The sequence below is a fragment of the Lissotriton vulgaris genome, chromosome 8 (genome assembly GCF_964263255.1).
Source record: "Lissotriton vulgaris chromosome 8, aLisVul1.2, whole genome shotgun sequence".
NCBI classification, from domain to species: Eukaryota; Metazoa; Chordata; class Amphibia; order Caudata; family Salamandridae; genus Lissotriton; species Lissotriton vulgaris.
In genome coordinates, this window is record NC_141696.1 from 503,576,763 (window position 1) to 503,598,984 (window position 22,222).

A 22,222-nucleotide genomic window follows, 5' to 3' on the forward strand; every position below is an offset into this window, starting at 1 on the left:
CTATTAAATACATTTTAGGCTTAATTCCCTCCTCTGATATTGTGTGTGCCAAATAATCTACTGATGTGACACCCAGTTTGCATTTATTTTCTTTTGTGGTGAAACCAGCATTTATTACCTTGCACAAAACATCTCTCACTCTACAATTGTATTCTTCCTTACTAGAACGATATATTAAAATGTTGTCCTGAAAACACATTGTCTTCTCACAGTCTTTTAGTAGGTGTTGCATTATCATTTGAAAGGCCACAGTGGCCGAACTTAGCCCAAAGGGCATTCTTAAAAAATTTACATTACCAAAAGGGGCTGTGAAAGCTGTTAAAATGTGTGATTCTGGATGGAGAATGACCTGGTGATATATAGAGGATTAGTCAAATACCTGCCATCTTAAATAGTGCTTAGTATTTCATGTTTCCTCGGGAGGGGATGGCTATCCACCTAAATGTTTGTGTTAAGATTCCTCAAATTCACACAAAGCTGAATGTTCTTACCACCATCTTTCGTTGTAATAGTGATGGGTGCCAACCCTTCAGAGCTTTCTATTATTTCTATGAACCCTTGACTCACAGGTTTCGGCAGTTCTAGACTAAAAGGTTCCCTCATCAACAGTGGAATAGATCTGGTTTTGTGCACCACTGGAGTGGCACCTTCCTTGAGTGTGATTTTATGCATCTAATTATTTAACTTTCCTTGATGGTTAGAAAATACCTCTGGGAATTCCCAACGTAAACTGCTTCCCACGGACGGTTGTTGCACCATAAACACCTGATCAACATTGTTGGGATCTAAAGTAATCCCCAACTATTTCTGGTGTTTCCAGCCTAGTAAATTTGACCCTCGTTTTGTGACATACACTTTACCTATTGTGTGCCTGTTCCTGAATGATATGCACATTCTCACCATACCTTCTAGGGGAATAGGCTCCTTATGTATCCCCCAGGCTGAATGTAATGTGCCTCCAACACATATCCTTCCTTAGAAAACATCTCTTTAAATATTTCCATTTTGATTAAGGTGTATAGTGAGCAAGAGTCAGCATAAACCTGTACAGCTACTCTGTCAAGACAAATATCACATGTGAGGTATTGTACCTTCTCTTCTCCCTCTCCCGGTCCTAGTTGAAGGCTATGTTATTTTCTTTCCTCCACTTTGGTCTCAGACTCAGAAAACGTATGTAATTTGTCTCCTTGCACTCTGCAAACCTTGGCAAAGTGACCCCCCTTTATTGCATTTCCTGCAAACTGCCCTCCTTGCAGGACATTTCAAATTGTTAGCTAAATGGTTCTGATTACCACACCTGTAACATCGTACATTGTCATGTTTGAGTCTATGAATCTAATTACTCTTCTTATTAATTTTACATACAACTTCCTCTTCAGCATGTACCTTCAGTTCTTCCTTCTATTTATGAGATACATTACTTAATCTCATCTATTTAATACATATAGCTGTATGTTAAATTCCTTTTGCAATGTTATTCACTTCAGAAAGATCTGGGTTACGAGTTAATAGTTTTTCTTGCATTTTCTAGTCATTAGTACATCTAACTAATTGATCTCTTATTAGAGAGCCTGTAAGAGCTCCATATTCATAAGTTGCAGACATACCCTTTAAACTGCTATATATGCAGACACTCTTTCCTCTGACCCCTATTGAAAGTTGTGTGCTGTTCTTGTACAACATTATTCTTTTCTTTAAAGTGGCCTTCTAATTTCCTTAAAGTATATTAATAGACATCTTATCCCCTAGCCTCCTCTTCAATGTCATCATTAGGTTACCTTCCTGTAATATCTTCATACATTTTCCTCCCTTGAATCCCTAAGTTATGTAAAAGAATATGTTGTTTCCGGACAGAAGAGAAATTTCCACCTCCTATGGCTATAAGATAAGATTTAAATATTCCTAGCCATCTTCGACAAAGTATGTCTGGTTCTCCTAGCTTATTCAGAAATGGTGGAGGCTGGTTCTTACTGGCTGTAAATGTTCCTCAAAAGTGAAGGAACAGTCCTCTTTTCAGCGCAATATTGCTGTTAACCTCTGTCAGTCAAACACCAAGAATCTTGAAGCCGCCTCCTCCACATGACAACAATGATGTCTATGGGCAGAGAATCCTTCCTCACAACCCACCTCACTCCGGTCTGCTACCGGAGATCTGACCGCTACACAGGCACCAGGACAAAGGAACATGAGGCGGGTAAAGGATGGAAGTGTCTCTGCGCCCGCTGCCTCAGGAATGCAAGCTGCTGCATAAAAGTCACCAAAAATGGAACAGAAAGCAGAGAATCCATTCACGCGTGTGGGAGACAACAAGGCAAACTGTGAGGTGTAAGGCGCTGCCTTTGAGACGCTTCCCGCCTGATCCTTTTGCTTGGAGCACACTACTCATGCGTGTACTAATGGAATTGCCGAAACAGCCCACAAGGGAGCCGCTGAAATACAAGTCCTGTGGCGAATCAGGGCGGGACCCTTAATAAAATAAGAGCATGGCGATATCAATACTGGTTCCCAAAATAAGCTGATGAAGAATGATGATACACTCAAGGAGGTAGAGTGGAGCCACAAAGTTGCCCAAGACCAAAAGCACTTTATGACAGAGGCTTCCCTCACGACGCCCAATAACAGAAAGGATAAGAACAAAGAAGGCTTGAGTCCTATCACTATCTAGCCTAGACCACTCTAATACGAAAAACAGAAAAGTGACCAAATAGGTTATGTGACCAATCTTTAGCACCACCTAGCGAAAAAAATCCTAAGTGAGCACTATTTATTTAGCATCATTTTTAATTTTCCAAATTTTTATGTATCATAACATTCCATTCATTCATTATCATCTTTATTTTGACATTATTGTTATAAAAGAGTTCACAGTTAGTCAGAAATTACAGTTTAAAACGATTGATGAAAACCATTAAAAAAACAATAATTTCATCATAGGCAGTTGGATCATCAGCGTAAAAAGCGTAACCTTATACATGATTAAAAATAAAAGTAATCGCTTGAAATCCCTGACCTCTGAGACTAGATAAAAGAGGGACATCCAAGTGCTCAACCCAATTATCAGAGAATACCACTTCATGTAACATTCTAAGCTTTCCTCCTTATGTTCCACATGGCTGCTAAAAATTTACATACTGCAAAAACAATAAGAGGAGAGAGATCAGTTTGGAGTATTCTAAAAACTTGGAAGCAGCGCCTGATCCCCTAGCTTTTGCAAATAGGAATAATCCACTTCTTTCGGGGTAACTGATAAGAAGGGTAGAAAAACATAATGTGTAATTCATTTTCGAGCTCAGATGTACAAACAGGGCAATTTTTCAACGTAGATACGCACCATTTGTTTGTGAATGCTCTAATCGGTAGGGAACTGGGTCTCCATTGGAGGTATAATTTTCTTAAAACAACTGGGCTAACATTATCTAGTACACTTTCAAATTTATAAAAATCCTTTATCATAAAAAACCTACCAGAGAGTGAACTCACATTAGCGTTCGATAAAGTGGTACTGAGAATCTTCTGATGATATAAGTTAACAATGTACTTGCGCAAGAGAGTGGAACATGTGCGTTCCGGTTCAGACCACATTAGGGGAAAGCCTAGTGTCTCAAGTTCCTCTTTAACGTATTTAAGCCAACTGATGTTCGCGCATTAAGAAGGCTAAGCACCTCTAACAGCTCTTGCCTGTAATGCTTACGTTCGGGGGTTACCCACTGCCTCCTCCAAAAAATTAAGGGTTTAACACCTAATTCCTCACTTATTGGACGGAGACACAGATCCATCCTTAATGGCAGCAGTGGTGTTGTGGGAGGAAGTGATACCAATTGTCTTAGAAATGTATTCTCTGCGACAGAAATCGCGGATGCACACTTGTGGCCCCACAGTTCACCCCCGTATGTGACCGCACCACGGGCATGCAGTTTGTATATTTCCAGTGGTGGGCAAATTGGTTTAACCAAAGATTTATTATATAGCTTTAAAATGCCACCCGCTTTTTGGGCTAGCTTGACTTGACAATTTCTTTGGTGTTGAACCCAAGTCATATTTTCATTCAAAGTTAGACCCAGATAGACAAATGTCTTGACTCTTTCGAGTCGGACTCCGTCTATCACTGGACTCGGGTGTGTAGTTGTTGGGGGGTTGAAAATCATAAATTTTGTTTTTGAGGTGTTTATTTCCAGCCCCCTGTCCTGGCAAAAAGACACAAAACCATCGAGAAATCGTTGAATGCCCATAGGGGTCTTAGAAAGTAGTAAAGTATCATCTGCGAACATGATCGCAGAAATCCTAGACCCAGCAAGCTTTGGAGCGACGGTATTGTGAACCGTATTCAGATGCGCAATTACCCCGTTGACAAAGAGGCAAAACAGGGTGGGCGCCAGGACGCACCCCTGTCTTACCCCCCTGCCAACAGGGAATCTGGATGATAGTGAACCATCCTTACCGCACCTGACTTGCGCATAGTTTCCTGAATGAAGGCGTACTATTAGGCCCAGGAGCGAATGTGGAATACCCATTTCTGAGAGGACACACCACAATTTCCGACGGGGGACTAAATCGAAGGCGGCTCGCAAATCGACAAAGACTGCGTATGACTAGCCGCCCTCGATTTCCACAGTTTTCCAGAAAAGCATGTTTAATCTAAAGATCTGGGCTGTGGTAGATACCTTCTTTCTAAATCCGGCTTGATAGGGACTTAAGATATCAGAATCCTCCATCCAATCTAAGAGGCGGTCTAGTATTAGCCTCGAGAAGAGCTTCTGGGACACGTCAATGAGGCTAATTGGCCTATAGTTGGCTGGGAGCAGGGGAGAGCCTTTCTTGAAGATGGGGACTATCTCCGCTCCCAGCCAAGTACTAGGTACCGCCATGCCACCCAGGACTGCATTAAATATAAACTTTAAATAAGGCGCCCATACCCGTGGCTTGTGTTTAAAAAGGTCACCCGGCACGCCATCGAGCCCCGGGGCTTTACCAGAGGGGAGTCTGGCAATAGCTGGCCTAAATTCACCCTCCGAGAAGTCAAAGGTGGTCGTATCGGCCATATAGCCAAGTGATGCTCCTGGAGAAGGTGGGTCCTCCGGCGAATTTTCGCCAAAATACAGAGTATGGAAATGCGCTTCCCAAACCTATGCAGCGATGTTAGGTAAAATACCTGGGACGTCGTCAGCTGAGCCCATGGTCACGATCTGCCAAAACTTCCGAGCATCTCTAGTTGCCAGTGCGGAAGTTAGCTTTTCCCAATTCTCGTTCCCCCACTCCAACTTCGCGTGATGTATTAGCTGCCTGTAAGCTAATCTCCTTTCTTTTATAAGTTCCCTATTTTTATTATGTTTCAGGGCCTCGAGAAGCTGCGATTTCCCAACTTTACAGGCCCTGTTATACCAAGTTGGCTTATTAGCAGTATTTCTCCATTTGGATCCTGGAGGGTTTAAGACCCCCCGCTAAATTATTAACTAAATCCTTATTGAGTTTACCCATGCTAGACTGAACTTCAGGGGAAGGATAATGGAGATTCAGAGCACCAGCCGCTTCCAGTGCCGGAATTACCAGGGCATATAACTCTGCCACTAGATTTGGGTGCATAACCAGTTTGTCCCATCTAAGTCTCCTTCTGTTGCTAGAAAGACCCACCCTGTCGTCAGATCCAGGCTCTAAGGGGGGAGGTTTTTTGGGCATACTAGGGGATTGGAAGTCCAGGATCAGTGCGTTATGGTCGCTTTCTCCTCTAGGTACCACCTTAAAGTCGAGGATCTCGTGCCATGCGCCTGTTTCTACAAAAATGTAGTCCAAGCGTGATTCCTGGCCAGGCTTGTTGAAAGTACACCTAGAAGACATGTCCGATTTTAAGCATCCATTACAAGCCCTGATTGAATGTCTCAGCGTCAGGGTCATAATTTGCACTGGTAAGGGAGCCCATGACCTGGCAGGAGGGCTATCCGCCTGGGGGATTTTCCAGTGTTCATCTTCTTCATGGAGTGTACCGTCCAATAGGTCCACAAGTGGCTCAAAATAGAAGTTAAAATTTCCACCTATCATGTAGGTAACTCCCTCTGGAAACTCGTTTAAGAAGACGGAAAGGTCTTCTATAGCTTTCGACTCTGAGGTGATACACACAGGTCTGGAGTAGATGTTAACCACGGCGAGTTTTGAGCCATTTAACCATTCTAAAATAACGCATTGCGCATCCTCAGATGCGGTGTGCCTGACCCTGACACTGCAACCCAAGTGGACAGCCACCCAGATTGTTAGCCCCCCAGAAGTTCTACCCTTCCCACCCCATTTTTCAGGAACTGAATAGGAAACAAAGCCCACTTTAAATTGTTCTTCCCTTGCCCAGGTTTCTTGAAAGAGGCATATATCATTCATATCTATAAAGGAGCCCCAATCAGGGCATTCCAGTTTATTATTTAGACCAGCCACATTCCAGGAAATAATTTTTAATCCAGTACTATCTGGTTGCGAGGATTTGATTAGTTGGAAAGGTTCCACAACAGAAGGGGGCTTAGGCAGATCATTCAATAAGTCTCGGCCCTCGTCAGGGGTTTTAATAGTATAACCTGTTAAAACAATGGACGGTAACTCTGGATGGGTAATCTTATTTCTGGTTAATTCCGAGGCACTGCGCCAGGGCGAGACATCCTCCAGTCGAGCCCTTGGTCCGGTTTCGTGTAGTGGTCAGTCCACCTGATACAGGCAGCTGTATCAGTTCATATGGGAGTAGTCTCTAGGCACAGTGTGATCATAGAAATTATTCCTATAGTCCCTGTAGGGATCCCTATGTCCCACCCTTGTCCATCCCTCTTCAAAGTCTGGCTAGTTTGAATGTTAGGGGGTGGGTAAGAGAAGGCCAATGGGAGTGCCTGAATTGAAGTGCCTGCCGGTCCGCCCAACCAGTTACAGATGTGAGACATAATTCCAGTATTTCTAAAATTTACCAGTATACAATCCCCCTTAATTTTTTGGAGGTATGTCCCACCCAAGGAACTCTTCTAACCATTATAATTTTGCTTGTAATATGGGGGGGGCAGGGGTCTGTGAATATTCAACCAATTTACTGCCTTGTTTTTCAAGGAAGGGAATGTTTCTGCTGCCGAGTCTTTAAGCTCAGGCACACCTGCTAAAACAACTACATAAGGAGCTGCCTCAGGGGGTAAGTTAACTACCTTTCACGTATTCAATCTAATTCCCTCAGCAGTAGTGGACCCATGAGTCAACCACGCCGATGAACCCGCCCCAGTAGTAATGACCGCTGCTCCGTTCACAGAGCTCTGTACTGGAAGGGGAGGGTTTGTCAGAGCGGGGATTGTCACTGAGGTGGAGAGTTTAGGTGGAACAGTACCTCCCCCCCTAAGTTCTGGATTCTTCTGTGTATTACCCATCGCTCTAAGCTGCTCTTCCAAACCTTCTGTGGTCTTTTCAATTTTATTGAGCCTATGGTCAATGCAATCAAGTCTAGCAACTAGCGGGTCGATCAGCGTTTTCATGATTTTTTCCAGGGATTGAATAACGTCGTTATCTCTAGTGTTCGCTAAATCCCCTGGTGTGATTACTGCGTTCTGCAGCACAGGGTGGGATTGGGGAGTTTCGTTTCTAGATCCCAAGGGCAGAGAAGGGCTCACCCTAATTGCCACTGGACCTGTAGATTCAGGGTCCGCAGCGGTCGGCCCATGAATAACTTTCGCCCTTTTGCCACCCCTATGCTACATCTCTCTTTTCCTCTTGGGGACAGCACCCTCCCTAGTTCTTCGTGATTGAGGGGTAACAGCATCATTGCCAACTTCAGGAGACACACCAATCACATTTACAGGTACAGGATTAATATCAGCAATGACCGATAAAGTCTGTTTGTGCCTTTCAGGAGTTATCCAGAAGCACACTGTCTATTGTTTGGTCAATACTGTCTAGAATGGCAGTAGAAGGAGCCCCGTCCTTAGCCGGGGTTCTAGCATTAGCTATTAATCCCAGTGAAGATCTTCTAAGGCTTTCAATTCCATGTGAGAGGCGCCCTTCTACAGTCAGAATTTCATTATTCAAGATGGAGTTAGCTCTCACCAGAAAATTGTCCAATGTACCTGCAACCAGAGCGGTCGATGCCATAGCTTTGCTTCTCGTTTCACGCGATGTCATATTTCTCAGGCTGATAGTGGGTCAGCAGCGGCAGAGAGAGGAATGTATAAATGAGAAGCTCTGGGAAAAGTAATCCAAATACATGAGCCAAGAGGGGTGGCCCGGTCCGGTCTGACTCTGTCTGTAACGGGCTAGAACAGGCTAGAACGGGCCCGCCCTTGGCCCGGGCTTCACCCAGCGACTGTCCGCGTGTGTTCCGCATGCGCGGTTCTAGGAATGCTTTTGTAGGAGGAGTCGGGAACAGACCACAAGTGCGGCAGGTTGCTGAGCCACAAGGCAGAGTGGTCGTCGCAGTCCCGGTAAAAAGAAATATATGCTCCCAGTTCGGCGTTTCACCCCAGAGTCAGGCTAAGCAGGTCCTTGTGGTTCTGAGCAAAAATATCCACTGGTAAGTTTCCCATCCACGAGCGGCAGCTATTTCAGGGTGAACAGCCTTTACGACGCGGCTGTTACAACGCCGTGCCGTTACAACGTGGTCTTTTCAATGCAAGTCGTTACCACGACTTGCCTGGAGGGCTCTGCAGGACAAGGAATTATTTAATTTACTATCCAACACCTTCTCTACTGTACGTAGGCTGGTGTTGGAATAGTAAATAAAAAAATTCCTAAGTCCGCACCCCCTCCAATGCAAGTTGTGGTAACGACTTGCGTTGAAAAAAACGCGTTGTAACGGCACGCGATGTAAATGTACGCGTTGTAAATCCGTACATCTCTATTTCAGTATTCACTTCTCCAAGAAAGAAACACCCCATACAGCTTTGGAAGGGCTCTTTATTTATATTTTTAGATCCTGGTCTTGCCCTTAGATGGGGCAGGGTCACCACCAAAGATTTTTTCTAATGTTGTTTTGGGCTGTAGGGAGTGCAACAGTCATCAATAGCGATTTTGAGTTTCTCTTAATTATCAATAGCGATTCTGAGTTTCTCTTAATTATCGAAATGGAAACAGTTGTGAATCCTTTAACCAATGGAAAAGCCTCTAGGGAAGATGGAATTCAAGCAGAGAAGTATAAAAGATTTCTATCAGTCTCAAATCCGGAATTGCTCAAATTGGCTAATCATGTTCTGGAGGGTGGGTGAGATCCCCGCTTCTTTTAGCTTGGCAACAGTAGTTAGCTTCAAAATCTCTGCGTAATGCCTGCTATTCAGAAAAAATCAAGAAGCGTCTTGGGATCGCATTGCGATTGACGGTATATGAGCACAGGTGACTGCATAGTACTTCCAAGTGACTGGGTCAGGTGTCCTTGAAAGCGACACAGATGTAACACATTATCACCAACAATACATACAGATCAGAAACTCATAATACATAATGCAAGACTACTCAATAAACATCTATACAAAACATGAACACCATAAAAATGTCAATTGCCTTCAAACATCTTCAGAGGGCACCAGTCCTTGTGTGATAGATATACAAATAAGCGGACAGGAGCTAATACAAGAAATCCTGCTTGTTTACTGAGCTGAAGGCTTCTCGATATAGAGGGATAATTACGCCGAGGGGGATACATTACATTAATAGTTCCCTGAAGTGCCCCACTACTGTTCTGACTTCAGCTCAGAGTCAACCCGTTTCAATCCCCAAGTTAGTCTAGGGTTCTCCTCAGGACGTGGACTGGGAAGTTTCCAAACTCAGATCTGGTGAAGCTGTTGCCGAGTTTGCTCTTGGAGTTTTACTCTGACAACAAGGGGACAATGTTCCCTATATCTCTGTTCCTAATCAGTATCACAAAAGGAAAAGTTGTTCAGAGGCCCCGTCAAAAGAGCTCCGGCTGAGAGGGAATCGCAATTAAGGCTACGCAGGGTAGCCCCCCGCAGGATTCAGTTCAGTTACGCAACCCCCAGCACCTCTTGAATTAACTAGACGACTTCGAGAGGTTCATTCTAATCCAGTGCGCTGATCAGTTTTAGTAAGATTTGGAACCCAGAGGAACTACATTCACCTCGTGAGATTTCCAATGATTTTTCATGAAAAGGCCTTAGGATCTTGGAGCATCAAACATTTGCAGGTACAATCAGTCAAGGCCATATCCAGTCCACGTCCTGAGGAGAACCCTCGACTAACTCGGGGTTTGAAACGGGCTGACTCTGAGCTGAAGTCAGAACAGTAGTGGGGCACTTCAGGGAACTATTAATGAAATGTACCCCCCCCCCCCCCCCCCCCGGCGTAATGATCCCTCTATATTGAGTAACCTTCAGCTTAGTAAACAAGCAGGATTTCTTGAATTAGCTCCTTTCCACTTGTTTGTATATCTATCACACAAGGACTGATGCCCTCTGAAGATGTTTGGAGGCAATTGACATTTCTATGGTGTTCATGTTTTGTATAGATGTTTATTGAGTATTGTTTGCATTGTGTATTATGAGTTTCTGATCTGTATGGATTGTTGGTGATGAATGTGTTACATCTGTGTCACTTTCAAAGACATGATGGAATGTTATGACACACAAAAAGTTTGAAAATTAAAAACTATGCTAAATAAATAGTGCTCGCTTATGATTTTTTGGCTAGGTGGTGCTAAAGATTGGTCGAATAACCTATATGGTCACTTTTCTGTTTTTCGATGACAGAAAGGAGTAAGAGGGGAAATTAACCACTGCAGCAAGGACCGGAGAGTTCACACGGGCCCCACTTCACATCAGGAGTGCAGCGTCCGAGGCCTGTCATAAGCAGAGTCAGCCCCCAAAATTCCTTTCACTCAAGCAAAGATCGCACCAGGTGCCCCACGTTCACATAAACAAGGATGGCAAAAGGCAAAGTTCCTCAAGATATCCACAGGAGCAGACTCCAGAAAGAGCTCATCTTCAATCGTATGGCTCTGGCAAAAGGAATTTCAACAGGGTGAAGATGTCATGCTGTTCCTTACACAGCATCCCACGATCGTCACCAACATGAGTAATGAACACGAAGAAGGTAAGTCTGAAAACTTTATTCAAGCAGTATTTAACCAACTTTTTAGCTTGCCAGGGAGGCTCTGTCAAACATCACAAACCCATCATTCTAATTAGCTTCTCTCTCATCATTCTACGGGAGAGACCACGAGGACAGAGGAGGAAAAGGGTGAGAGGGAGAAGGGGTTAAGTATATGTTATAACACAGATTCTTCAGTCTTAAGTGACAGGATTGTTTCTTTTAATTGCCAAACCCACAGGTTACCAGGACTTTTGTAAATGTTTTTAAGAGGCTATTTATAGCGTTCCTAGGCACTGTCCTGCACTTGATATAACATTTCAGGATGGATTGCTTACACTCAAGAGTTTGAGATGCTAGCCCCAACTCTAATCTCAATCTAGAACAGGTGTTTCACAGTTGCATACATATTTTCTTATATGCTCTGCTGCAGGATAATTCCAGGGTTATGTCAAGTGCCCGGGGATAAGACTGATAGCCATACCTAAAGGCTGGTTTTAGAGTTGACTTTTTTACTCCTAGAATTGGGGGCAGCAGAGACACTGCTTAGCAATCGGTTTAGTTGACCAATCCCATATGTAATAGCAGCCGCCCTCTTTTTAAGATCCTTTATTTGGGCCAAGGCTGAAGTATTTTTGCTAAACCATACCTCTAAATATTTGCAGTGCCTGGCTGTGCTGATGATTTTTCCTCCCAGATGCATCGTCACTGTCTTCTTGCGCCTATAGCTGCTGAATGTTAAGACTTTAGTTTTGGCCGGATTCACCAGTAGGTGAATGTCCATGTTAAATATGCTTAAAGCTTCCAGAGTCCTTTGTAAGCCTGAGTTAGTGTGATACATGACCTCTATGTCATCGGCATATTGGATAGTTTGCAAAGTGGCTGAAATTAATTTTGGAGGAACCCAGCTGCAGGCATCTAGGGCCATATGTATCAAAATCCTCATTTGCGATTCTCAAATAGCAATTTTCTTGCGAATTGCTATTTGAGAATCGCAAAATGCTATGTATGTAGGATTTGCAATAAATGTTGCGAATCCTACATATTCCTTAATTGCGAATCTCAAATTGCGATTCGCAATAAAGGAATACCTCCCCAGGAATTCCTATGGGCCTAAGCCCATAGGAATGAATGGGAAGACATTCTCAATTTGCGATTAGCAATTAGAGAATCGCAAATTGAGAATGCAATGTCAAGGGTGCCAGGGTGTCAAAAGGACACCCTGTTGCACCCCTGAAGTAAGCATGGGTGCAGATGTGGCGCACATTCATGCCCTAAGGGCATGTCTGTGCTTCACATTGCACTTTTAAAAATGCAAAAAAGTGCATTTTTTAAAGAAATCGCAAATTATCACCAACTTGAAGTTGGTGGCAATTTGCGATTCCTTAAGGCCAAATTGCACTTTTTTGGTGCTTCTTACTTTGCATTTAAGGAATCACAAATTGTGCGATTCCTTAAATGCAATCGCAAAATAAGGAATCGCAAATTTTGAGATTTCTTATTTGCACGCAGATTTGCCTTATACATACCACTAAGCAAAATTGCGATTGCAAACACCGAAATTCTGTGAATTTCGGCATTTTCGATCACAATTTTGCTTGATACATATGGCCCCAAGTGCCTTCCCTAGATCTGCAGTGTGCAGATTGAACAGCATGGGGACCAAAACACATCCATGTTTTAACCTGTGGTTGCTGTCTACTTTTCGTGTAACCGAGGAAGGACCAGTTTTCACCCATGCCACATCTCTTTGTGTAAAGAAATGATTGCACTTAAAAGATTTAAAAGTATTCCCCACGCACACAGCTTCCTCCAAAGGGTGGACTTGTCCACCCTTATTAAAGTTGCACAGTAATCTATAAAACTATAAAACAACACAGAAGAGGTGGGCTATTTTTCTGGAAAGCACTGGGCCTGAGGATCGATAGTGGTTGAATATTGTCTGTAGTAGGCTTATCCAGTCCCGAAGCCTGATTGGAAAAAAGGCAAAATGCTCTCTTCAGCCACCCAGGCTTCAAGATTCTCTATTAGTGTTTGGGCATACGAATTTGCCTCAATATCTAATAAGGCAACCAGCCAATAATTTGATGCTAGCAACCAATATCCCTTTTCAAATATGGGACACAACATAGATCCTCTCCAGACCTCAGGACTGATAGCATTCTGAAAGGACCAAATATACATCACTGATGGCACCATAGCACCTAGTTGTATGTGCTTCCTATAAGCTGGCTGGAAGGCCATTTGGGTCAGGGGCTCCATCTGATTTCAGCTATTTTAATATTTTTTTGACCTCTTGGGAACTTATTATTCCAGTATCCAAGTGACTCCTCTTTCCATAGCAGTTTACCTCATAAAGATGGCTTGGACTCACTAACAACCAATTTACCAGCAAGAGTTGGTTTTGGGGCTGTGATTTCAATCGGACCAGTGATTGATGTAATAACCGACTGATCCACATACAGCTCAACAATATGCCATATCCATGCTGTTCCTAGCACTCTATTTTCCCTAGAGACATTGGTGTTTTTAAATTTACTAATATGGCCCCAAAAACATGCCTGATTAGAGTATTTTAATTATTGAAAGACAGTGGCCAATTCCTTGCACTGCCTTTCCTTCTGATGTTCTCAGACTGTTTTTTATGTGTCATTCTGACCAGTTTTAATGCTGCAGCTGTAGTTTTTGACGAATTTAGGTGGTGAGCACTCTGGGCTTTGTGAAGGGATCATTTGAAAAGAGTAATTGCTTTACTCTGGAAGCCTGATGTTGCCTGATTCCAGCACCCTTGAGGCAATCCGGGCCTTTTGCTCATCGCCCTGTAAATCCTCCTTACAACTTTCGCACTTCAGTATGGCACATTCTGGTTAAAAACACTTTAAGGAGAGTTCAAATGTCTCTAGCCAGGTGCCAATCTTATATCTATATTCGGGCTGTCGCTTAACTCTCCTTACTAACTTCACCGCCGCTTCCCCCATTGAAGCGCCTTCCTGATTGATGTTATCCGCTGGTTGTACTGCAAGATTTTAAAAGCACATCAGTGGATTATTGTCACTCTATGGCCTTACTGATATGTCAAAGAGGACGAGGTGGGTAGCCAACTCCGCAGATAAAAAACTGTAATCAATAGTCAATATACCTTTACATGTTGGCGGGAATGCCTGGATCTTATGTTTCACCTCAAATTCAGTCTGAGCAGATGCTAAATTATGAAACTTCAAGAAATCGTTAACTACAGATCCTACTCTTGACTTAGGAGCTCCTCCGCTAGTTTCCTCTAAGCCTCTGTTGTTAAAATCTCCTGTGATTATAAATTCAAATTATGGGTAATTTAAAAAGACCTCTTCAAGACATTAAAGGAGATGGTTTTACCAGCTCTGACCCTGCTCTCCTTGAGGCATTAAGATAGCAGTTTACCAGGATCAAGTCCATATATGTGTAATTCATATTCAGACCCTGAATTTGGATGAGCTGGACTGCCCTGCACTTGCTCTCAAGAGTCATAGCTCTTAATTTAGCAGTGTGAGCAGATTGCAGTGAGACAATTCAGACAATGCTCGACTTACTAAACCTTGCTTCTTTGTTTTCTTTTTTTATTCCTTTTTTGCCCAGCTTGATAGACTAGCCTCCTGTAATTAAAGAATCGCTGGTCCTCTTGCAACTTTCCTGCTCTATAGTCCCTGCTTGTGCTTCGACTTTTTCACTTGCTCTGTGTAGACCGATTTAGACTGAGATACCAGTGACTCTTCTACAAAAACTTCCTGACCACCCTTCTGTTGAAACTTGGGGCATAGCATATTTCTTGCGGTGGTATCGCCAACCTTACAGAGCTGGCCCTGGTAACCTCCACCAAAGCATAACACCTCCGGCAGGGAATTTAACTTGTTGATTATAGGAGAACATGGGAAGAGCTTTTTCTCGTCTAGTACACTTAATTTAGTGTCCACTCTGATTAATTTACTCCCTAGTTCTGTCAGGTGTGTTACCAGTGAGTGGAGCAATTCAATCTGAAGCTCAATTTTACTGGATTGTCAAAGAAGAGCCCTCGCCATGGTCTCCTGCAAAGCGCTCATGTCTGACAATGTTGGGTTCTTTGTAGTAGCCAAATCAGAATCTGAGAAGTCATTACACCCCTCCCTACCCAATCTTGAGGTTTGACTAAACATGTCATCAACTTGGCCTCAATGGAAGCTAGAAAATGATTTGATAAAGTGCCTGGCTCCTGATCTATATCTCTTTTTCATCTTTCTGTAGATGCAATAATAGTTGGTGAGTTTGTTGCTCTGCAGGGACTTACTCTTGTGATCAATGGTGAGATGGTAGGGGTCTCTGAATCATTGGTTCAAAGGACTTGGGCTGCTGTGGTAATATTGTTACTTGTAAATTCCAAGACTTGGTTACTGGCTCCATTCTTGGTATTGTTCCTTTTTGCAACCCTCTGGCCCTGTGGCAGCTTAGGCTAGTGTCCATGATGACTGATGTACCTAGTACTAATTGATAAACACTTAATGAAGAAGCGCTAAGGGCATGGCTACCCACAGGAGGGGCATGAGCACGCTGCAAGTGTTGTTTGTATTCACTCTGTTACTTAGACGAGTGGTCCACTGTGTTGCTGCGCTTTGCCCTTCTGGGTGTTGCCGGTGCTGTGTGCTGTTTCCACTTCTTTTCCACTCCTTAGAATCCCTTGGTATACTGATAAATGCAGATGAACCAAGCCCAAAGCAATTATTGGGCTGCCAAATAGTGTAGCAAGCAGGTTAGGGAGACATAAAGTTGAGCACGTGTCATCTGCAAGCCGCACCCAATCATAGTTAGGCAACTTCCGCATCCGGAGGATTGACCTCTGAAGCTGGACTTAGACCTGCTACCTCAGAGACCTTCTCCCCACCTCCCCCTAAATGTCCTTTACCTCCACCTCCAAGCACTGAGCTTGCTTACTTGCCAGCCGCAACTTCTCCCTCAGGCATACTATGGATGCAATAAGACGCCCTGCCTGGGACATCTGGCTTCCATATTAAGGAGTGAGTCAACTGCCCAACCCCCCGTTTTTTCCTGGCTAACTGTAATAATGCTGCCACTACATTCTAAAACCAAAGGGGATGATGGACGGAGTGTTGACAATACAAACACTCACCCCCAGTCAACTGATCTGAGTTTAATACATCACCGTTCTTTATCTCACTGGGCCACCCCAGTTCAGACATGGCCATACGCAAATCAGTCTGACCCTGTGCCTCATGGGAACAGTCCAGCCCGAACTGCCAAGCCATGTCTTCCCTGGACCAAAATCAAGCTTCCGAGGACCGGTTTCTGGCATTACAGCCGTCTTCAGCCGGGCTTGCTTGAATCCAGTGGCAAAGTGAGCAAGGGACTCACGTCTGAGCATACCCTGCCAACTTAGGGCGAACAAAGAAAAAACAAAGGGGATGTGGCCTCTGCTGCTCCTTATCACAATTTTCACAGTCTTCACAATCTTTTCCCCCTCTTCTCCCCACTCAGTGCCACATGAGTGGGGGAGATAGAGCACAACTGTGATGTCAGTTATGTGGTCAGTAAGCAGCTGGTGGAGTCTTGAAGCTGCCCCCAGGGCTTTCCTGCAGCTCGCCACTTGCTCCATGGGTGCCGTCAAATCAGAGGCGGATGGAGTGTTTCAAAGGTTTCAATCGGCGGTGTATGGGGTGGATCTGCCAATGGCAATGTTACCAATGTGCTTTAGGGCGAGAGGGACACAGCTGCTCTGCTCTGCTCGGCAACTGTGGTGTAAATCCTGGCCCCGCATCTCTGCATACCCTATCAATAATGCAGAGGCGGAAGTATGTATGATGTAGATAGGAAAACATTGGACATACAAATACAATCTGCATGGTGTCACAGATTTAAATATTATGTCAACTTCAGACATGCAGTTTGTGAAATGAATACCAGGCCCCCTTCGGGAACAAAAGCTGGTGAAAGATATCTATCCTTAAAAATATTAATAGATGTTGTTCCCTATTTGACATTTACAAGAGGAGATAGGGCTCTAATCCACTTTCAGATTTACCAGGGAATACTTCTGAAGGGTCTGTTTTGACAAGGTAGAACGCTCCCGTTTCAAGCATGGGTGCCTTCAATTTCACCCCAATATTGTACTCCTTCTGCATTTGTTTGTGTTTGCATGAGGATACAGAGAGCGCAGACTGATTTTGCAAAAAACAGCTATGTTTCCAGTGTCAGGGCGAGTACTCATTCAGACAGCAAGTAATGAGGAAAGCAAGGAGATGGTAAGAACAGAGAATGAGGAAGCCACTGCTGCATCTGTGCGCCTGTGCCCTCACTGCTGTTTGCCGCCTCTGTCTTCTTGCTTTCAGCTTCTCGATTACCTCTCTGTCCACGCCTTTCCCCTGAGTTCAATGTATCCTCCATGTAAGGGCTAGCCTCAACATGGTTTGGAAATTGGAGAGCTACAAACAGCAGATGCTCTCCTTCTTTTGAATCCTTCAGTGTTCTAGTGGTGTGTGGCAATTCTCCCCATCTGTTTCCACCACGGAGCAAAAAAGTGGAGGTCTCTGGCCTATAACCATCCATTTCATGCCAAGCAACTGTCAGCCAAGGACAGCGAATTGCTCTTCTTATTAATTAGCGTGCAGGTGTAAGTAAACAATTGATGCAAATTAAAGCTGTACAGTGTGGTTGTCTGTGTTATGAAGAAGTTTGGTAGGAGTGAGATTGGGATGAAGCGCGACTGTGCCTTACATTTCATGTTTGCCTGGGTGTGCATTCAGATCAGACTCCAAACGTGTAGGCTGTGTACATTTGGAGTGGGTTGTATTTCTGTGTGATTGCTGTGTGTAATTTCCTTTAAGGGAAACCTTTACAGTCAGGCAGATGCTGAAGAGTCTCAGAAATGTTGTCACTTAATGTTGGAGTAGGGCTGACTGAAATTTGTGTGACGTTGTTGAGAAAAGTATTTTGCCTGCATATGAAGACTACCTTAATGCGGATGGTCCCGGCATGGAGCTTTCCTGTTAGAAACCACCCATAGGTCCTCTGATATGAAATTATGAGGAGGTTTTCATGTGCCTCAATATTAACCCAAATGTAATGCCACTTGCAGTTATATTAACATTGAGCTGCTGTGGTGAGTGGGGGAATCCGGTGCCCAGCACGATTACTGGTGAAACCGCAGAACCCCATGTTGAGTGGCAATAATGAAAGATATATTCCCTAGAACGTTAACAAGAGAGCCAGCAGGTAAGACTGATGTGTGTAAGTGTGTGAGGTTTAATGTGTGCTCATCAATTTAGAAGTTGACTTACCACCACTGCAATCAGGTGCAAAGTCACAAATACATATATGCCTATGCATCTGAGAATGTATACATTTTATGAATCCACGTCTGGGCATCTACAATTGTCAGCAACAACAGCATCTAGGGCTTTAAGCTAAAAATATATCATTAAATTAGTTTTCCACAGAAAGGTCAAAGCTGCTGAAATGTATCACAGGAAAGGTCCTGGAACACAGGCATCCATTTTGAGGTTGAAAACTTGGAAAAGCCGTATTTACCATCTGTGGTAGGTACCTCCCCCAAAGATAACCTCTGCTATCTCAGTTATACGTTTTTGCTAAATATTGACAAGTCAAAACTGCTGATATTTATCAAGTGAAAAATACCCGCTATTGAATTAAGCATGGAGACCTTGGTGCAGTACGCGCACAAATCTGCTTGTTTTTCCTCATGAACTCGTGAATGTGTGGTATTTATTGCACGCTATAGATTCTGACTAGGTTGCATTTCATCTGGTTTGATAGATATACCACACTAGGTAATAATACTTTTATTTGATTTATAAAAAAAAATCATAAAAGGGTGGAGCTTACCACCATTTGGTCAATATTTACATCTTTAAAACAGCACAAAATCAACTTCAAGTCGAAATAAAACAAAAAAAGTAAAAGAAAAGAAAAGAGAATATAAAATTACACGGGCTTTTCAGAAAGTGGTCTAAGGGGGAAAGTAAAACTTAGGGAAGTGATGTAAGTTGTATCAGGGTACACTTTTGTGACATGAATTGGAATACTAGGGAATGGAAACAGAATAGTCTGTTAGGAAAATAAAGGTGAGTCCATGGCCGGCTGTGTCCAGACCTGTTATCCTGAGTCCTCTTTGGTTGCTGCCTTGTTTCCCCGCTCTTGAGCAGCATGCTCCAGAAAATTTTATAGTATTGCAAGATAATTTTATCCAAGACCCACTGAGGCATATGATGACGGCCGCCCTGCAGGTTCTCACCTGAGCGTGTCTTAAGAGTGGTAACAGAAGCACTTTCCTTAGTTTCTGAAGTGCAGGGCATATACATATTAAATGCAATAGTGACTCTGCGCCGTTGTCACAAAGGCGACAGTCGGGAGTTGGCCACGACCGTAGCCATTTGGGGGTGAGATCTTTGCTCACAAAGCAGCCCAACCTTAACAGGCTTAATTTCCTTTTGTAATAGTCCCTGAAGCAGTCTTGCAAATATGGATGGGGTTTCAAGTGGGTGTATGATGGCAGAACAATCCAGGCGTGGCTTTTACCAGCCACTGCAGCTTTGTCCATTAGTAGTGACGCTTGTTTGATTGCTTTGTTGGTTCGCAGTTTGAAAGCAGTATAAGTCATGGGTGCAAGCCAGGATTCTTCCAGTGCTAATGATTGAAGCGCTTGCCTGAGGGACTTATATGTGGAATTGGGAAGTCCTGCCTGTTTTTCCACTTCCAGCCATCACAGATGAACAGGGAATGATCTTCCGCGTCCCTCATTCGCCAGTAGTATTTGACAAGGGCTCCTTGTCTTGCCGGGAACTGATTTGTGAGACCGTATTCCAAACGTATTTGGGATTACGAAATGTAACGAGGGATTGAAAAAAGGTTTTTGAACAGACTGGATTGAGCGAGGTTTAGCGCTGTGGGGTCCCGGGTTGCCATCATCTCAGAGCCACATGTAAGCGATGGCAAGAATTTAGCAGCTACGATCTTTAAAATATGGGCGGTGGAATTTCCGCATAGATGTTTTTGGACTGTTTTGAAGGCAAATTGGAGTTGTTTAACTTTTGATTTCCCCTGTTCCAAGTGCTGTCTATACTTTAATTGATGGTCCAGTGAGATGCCCAAGTATTTATATTGGTCTACCTGAGCTAGTGTGGTGGAGTTTATCTTCCAGACAATTTTTTGTCTTTTCTTGCGAGAGCCAGAGAAACATAAGCCGTTAGTTTTTTTAAGATTTATTGTCAGTTGTGCGTTCGAGAGGTACGACGCAAGCTTAGAGATCATACGTTGTAGGCCGAGAGGAGTTTGTGACAGAAGCACTATGTTGTCTGCGTATTGTAGACTCATTATATACCACACTAATGTCCCACTAATTAAAGAGTGGTCCTCTCAGTGAAGGGCTAAATAGAATAGTATCCTGTACTAAATAGTTTTTGAATAACTTTTTTTCCTTAGTCTAGAAAAGAGGAACAACTCACATCATGGTCTGGGCTTCATCTATGAAGTCATCTTCTGACATAGAGCCCTCTTTGATCATCTTTATTGCAACATCATATTTTTCTTTCCACCTTCCTCGTTGCACCGTTCCAAACTGTCCACTGCCCAGCTCCTCCAGTAGAGTGATCTCCGATCGCCTCAACTCCCAGATGCCTAGATGAACAAGAACACATTTTGTAGTTACTTAGTTTTGTTGAAAATCACACTTCCTACGAAAATATTTTGTTGCCAAAAATATGTTAAGCAGAGATACAAATATACGTCCTTTATAAAGCACATTTTAGTGGCAAGTTATTTATTTTTTTTTTTTAAGACCAACGGTCCTAAACTTTATTTAGTTTCACAGAGGAGGTAATAAGTTGCCACACGATATCATAACAACAAATCATTACTACAAATGATACCTAGCTAGTAGCACATACTGACATAACAATTATACATGAGTGAAAATAAACAGTAGCTAGTGGAGATGCAGTAGTACATAATTAGCAGTGCTAGAAAATGTCTCGCGTTGCAGTGCTCGCGGCTCGTAGCACTGCGAAAGGACCAGGGTGTTTCATGAAAACCAACAGTCATTGTTTCAAGTAGTGTTCCCTGATGTGCACAGTAGCGAGCAAGGGCAGGGTCATTTCCTCCGTTGTCATGCAGGTCGCTGAATTTTCCGCTTCCCGTACATGGGAGCATCTTGCCGGCATCGTGTGATAAGGAGACAGGGAGGGGAGGAGCGAGCATTATCACTAGTACAGTATTTACTACCTCTGCGTCAACCAAGAGATATAACTGGGAAGTAAAAGAAGAGGGGGTAGGGAAAACATTTCAACAACTGTTGGACTAGTGTTCGTGTGCGTGGTTGTGTATGTAGGATCCTAGCTGTGTGTGGTGCACCCTATGTGGGCCGTGCAGGGGTGGGGATAGTTGAGGATATGGTGTTGCTGCGTCTGTAAGGCGGGGGGGTGGGGGGGGGAGATCGGGCGGGGGGATCGGCAGGGGACATCTCTCGTTGTGTAGGGTCTCGTCGGTCGGGGAAGGCGGTGGGGGGGAAGGGGGGGCGGGGGGGGAGGGGCCGGGTGGTGGCGAGGGGGGGGAGGGGGGGAACGTCCGCGCTCAACATAGACAGTAATTAACTGGGTCTCCTCTAGTCCGTGTCGGGGTGGCACTCTATGCCGGCCTGGGCGCATGTCCGATGATATGTATTCAGGGTAGCGTCCCAGTCTTGAGCGATCGGGTATTTCCGTAGTCCAGCGGTCTCCTCTCTGTGTAGAGACACACTCTCCGCACTGGCCCAGTTGCCAAGGGAATGACACCAGTCCGCAGGGCGCGGCGGGGCGGCACTTTTCCACCGTTTCGTGATAAGGCGCTTAGCCGTGATGAGGCCCAAGTCCCAAAAACGCGCCCGTAGTTTGGTCTGCTTGGTTCTCTTGTAGAGTCCCAGTAGGCATACTTCCCACGTCTTGGGGAGAGTTTCGACCTGTGGCTGCTGTCAGCGTGTCTGTGACCGCTGACCAGTACGAGGCAAGGTGGGCGCAACTCCAGAGTGCGTGCAGGAAGTCCGAACCCGGAAGGCCACATCTGGGACACGCCGACGAGGTGAGTCCGAAATAGCGATTCAGTTTGTCAGGAGACAAATATGCGCGGTGAATGATATAATATTGGATGGTTTTAAATCGCGCATTGCGAGGAATGT

General features: G+C 44.1%; 1 protein-coding gene across 1 annotated transcript in view; it reads right to left on the reverse strand.

Moving 5' to 3' along the window:
- The window catches only part of LOC147697232 (cytoplasmic tyrosine-protein kinase BMX-like), a 619,305-nt gene that overhangs the window by 254,189 nt on the left and 342,894 nt on the right, over positions 1-22,222 (reverse strand). Inside the window, exon 15 of the mRNA XM_086936120.1 lies at positions 20,520-20,691. Coding sequence (XP_086792246.1) covers positions 20,520-20,691 — 172 coding nt within the window. The remainder of the gene's footprint in view (positions 1-20,519; positions 20,692-22,222) is intronic.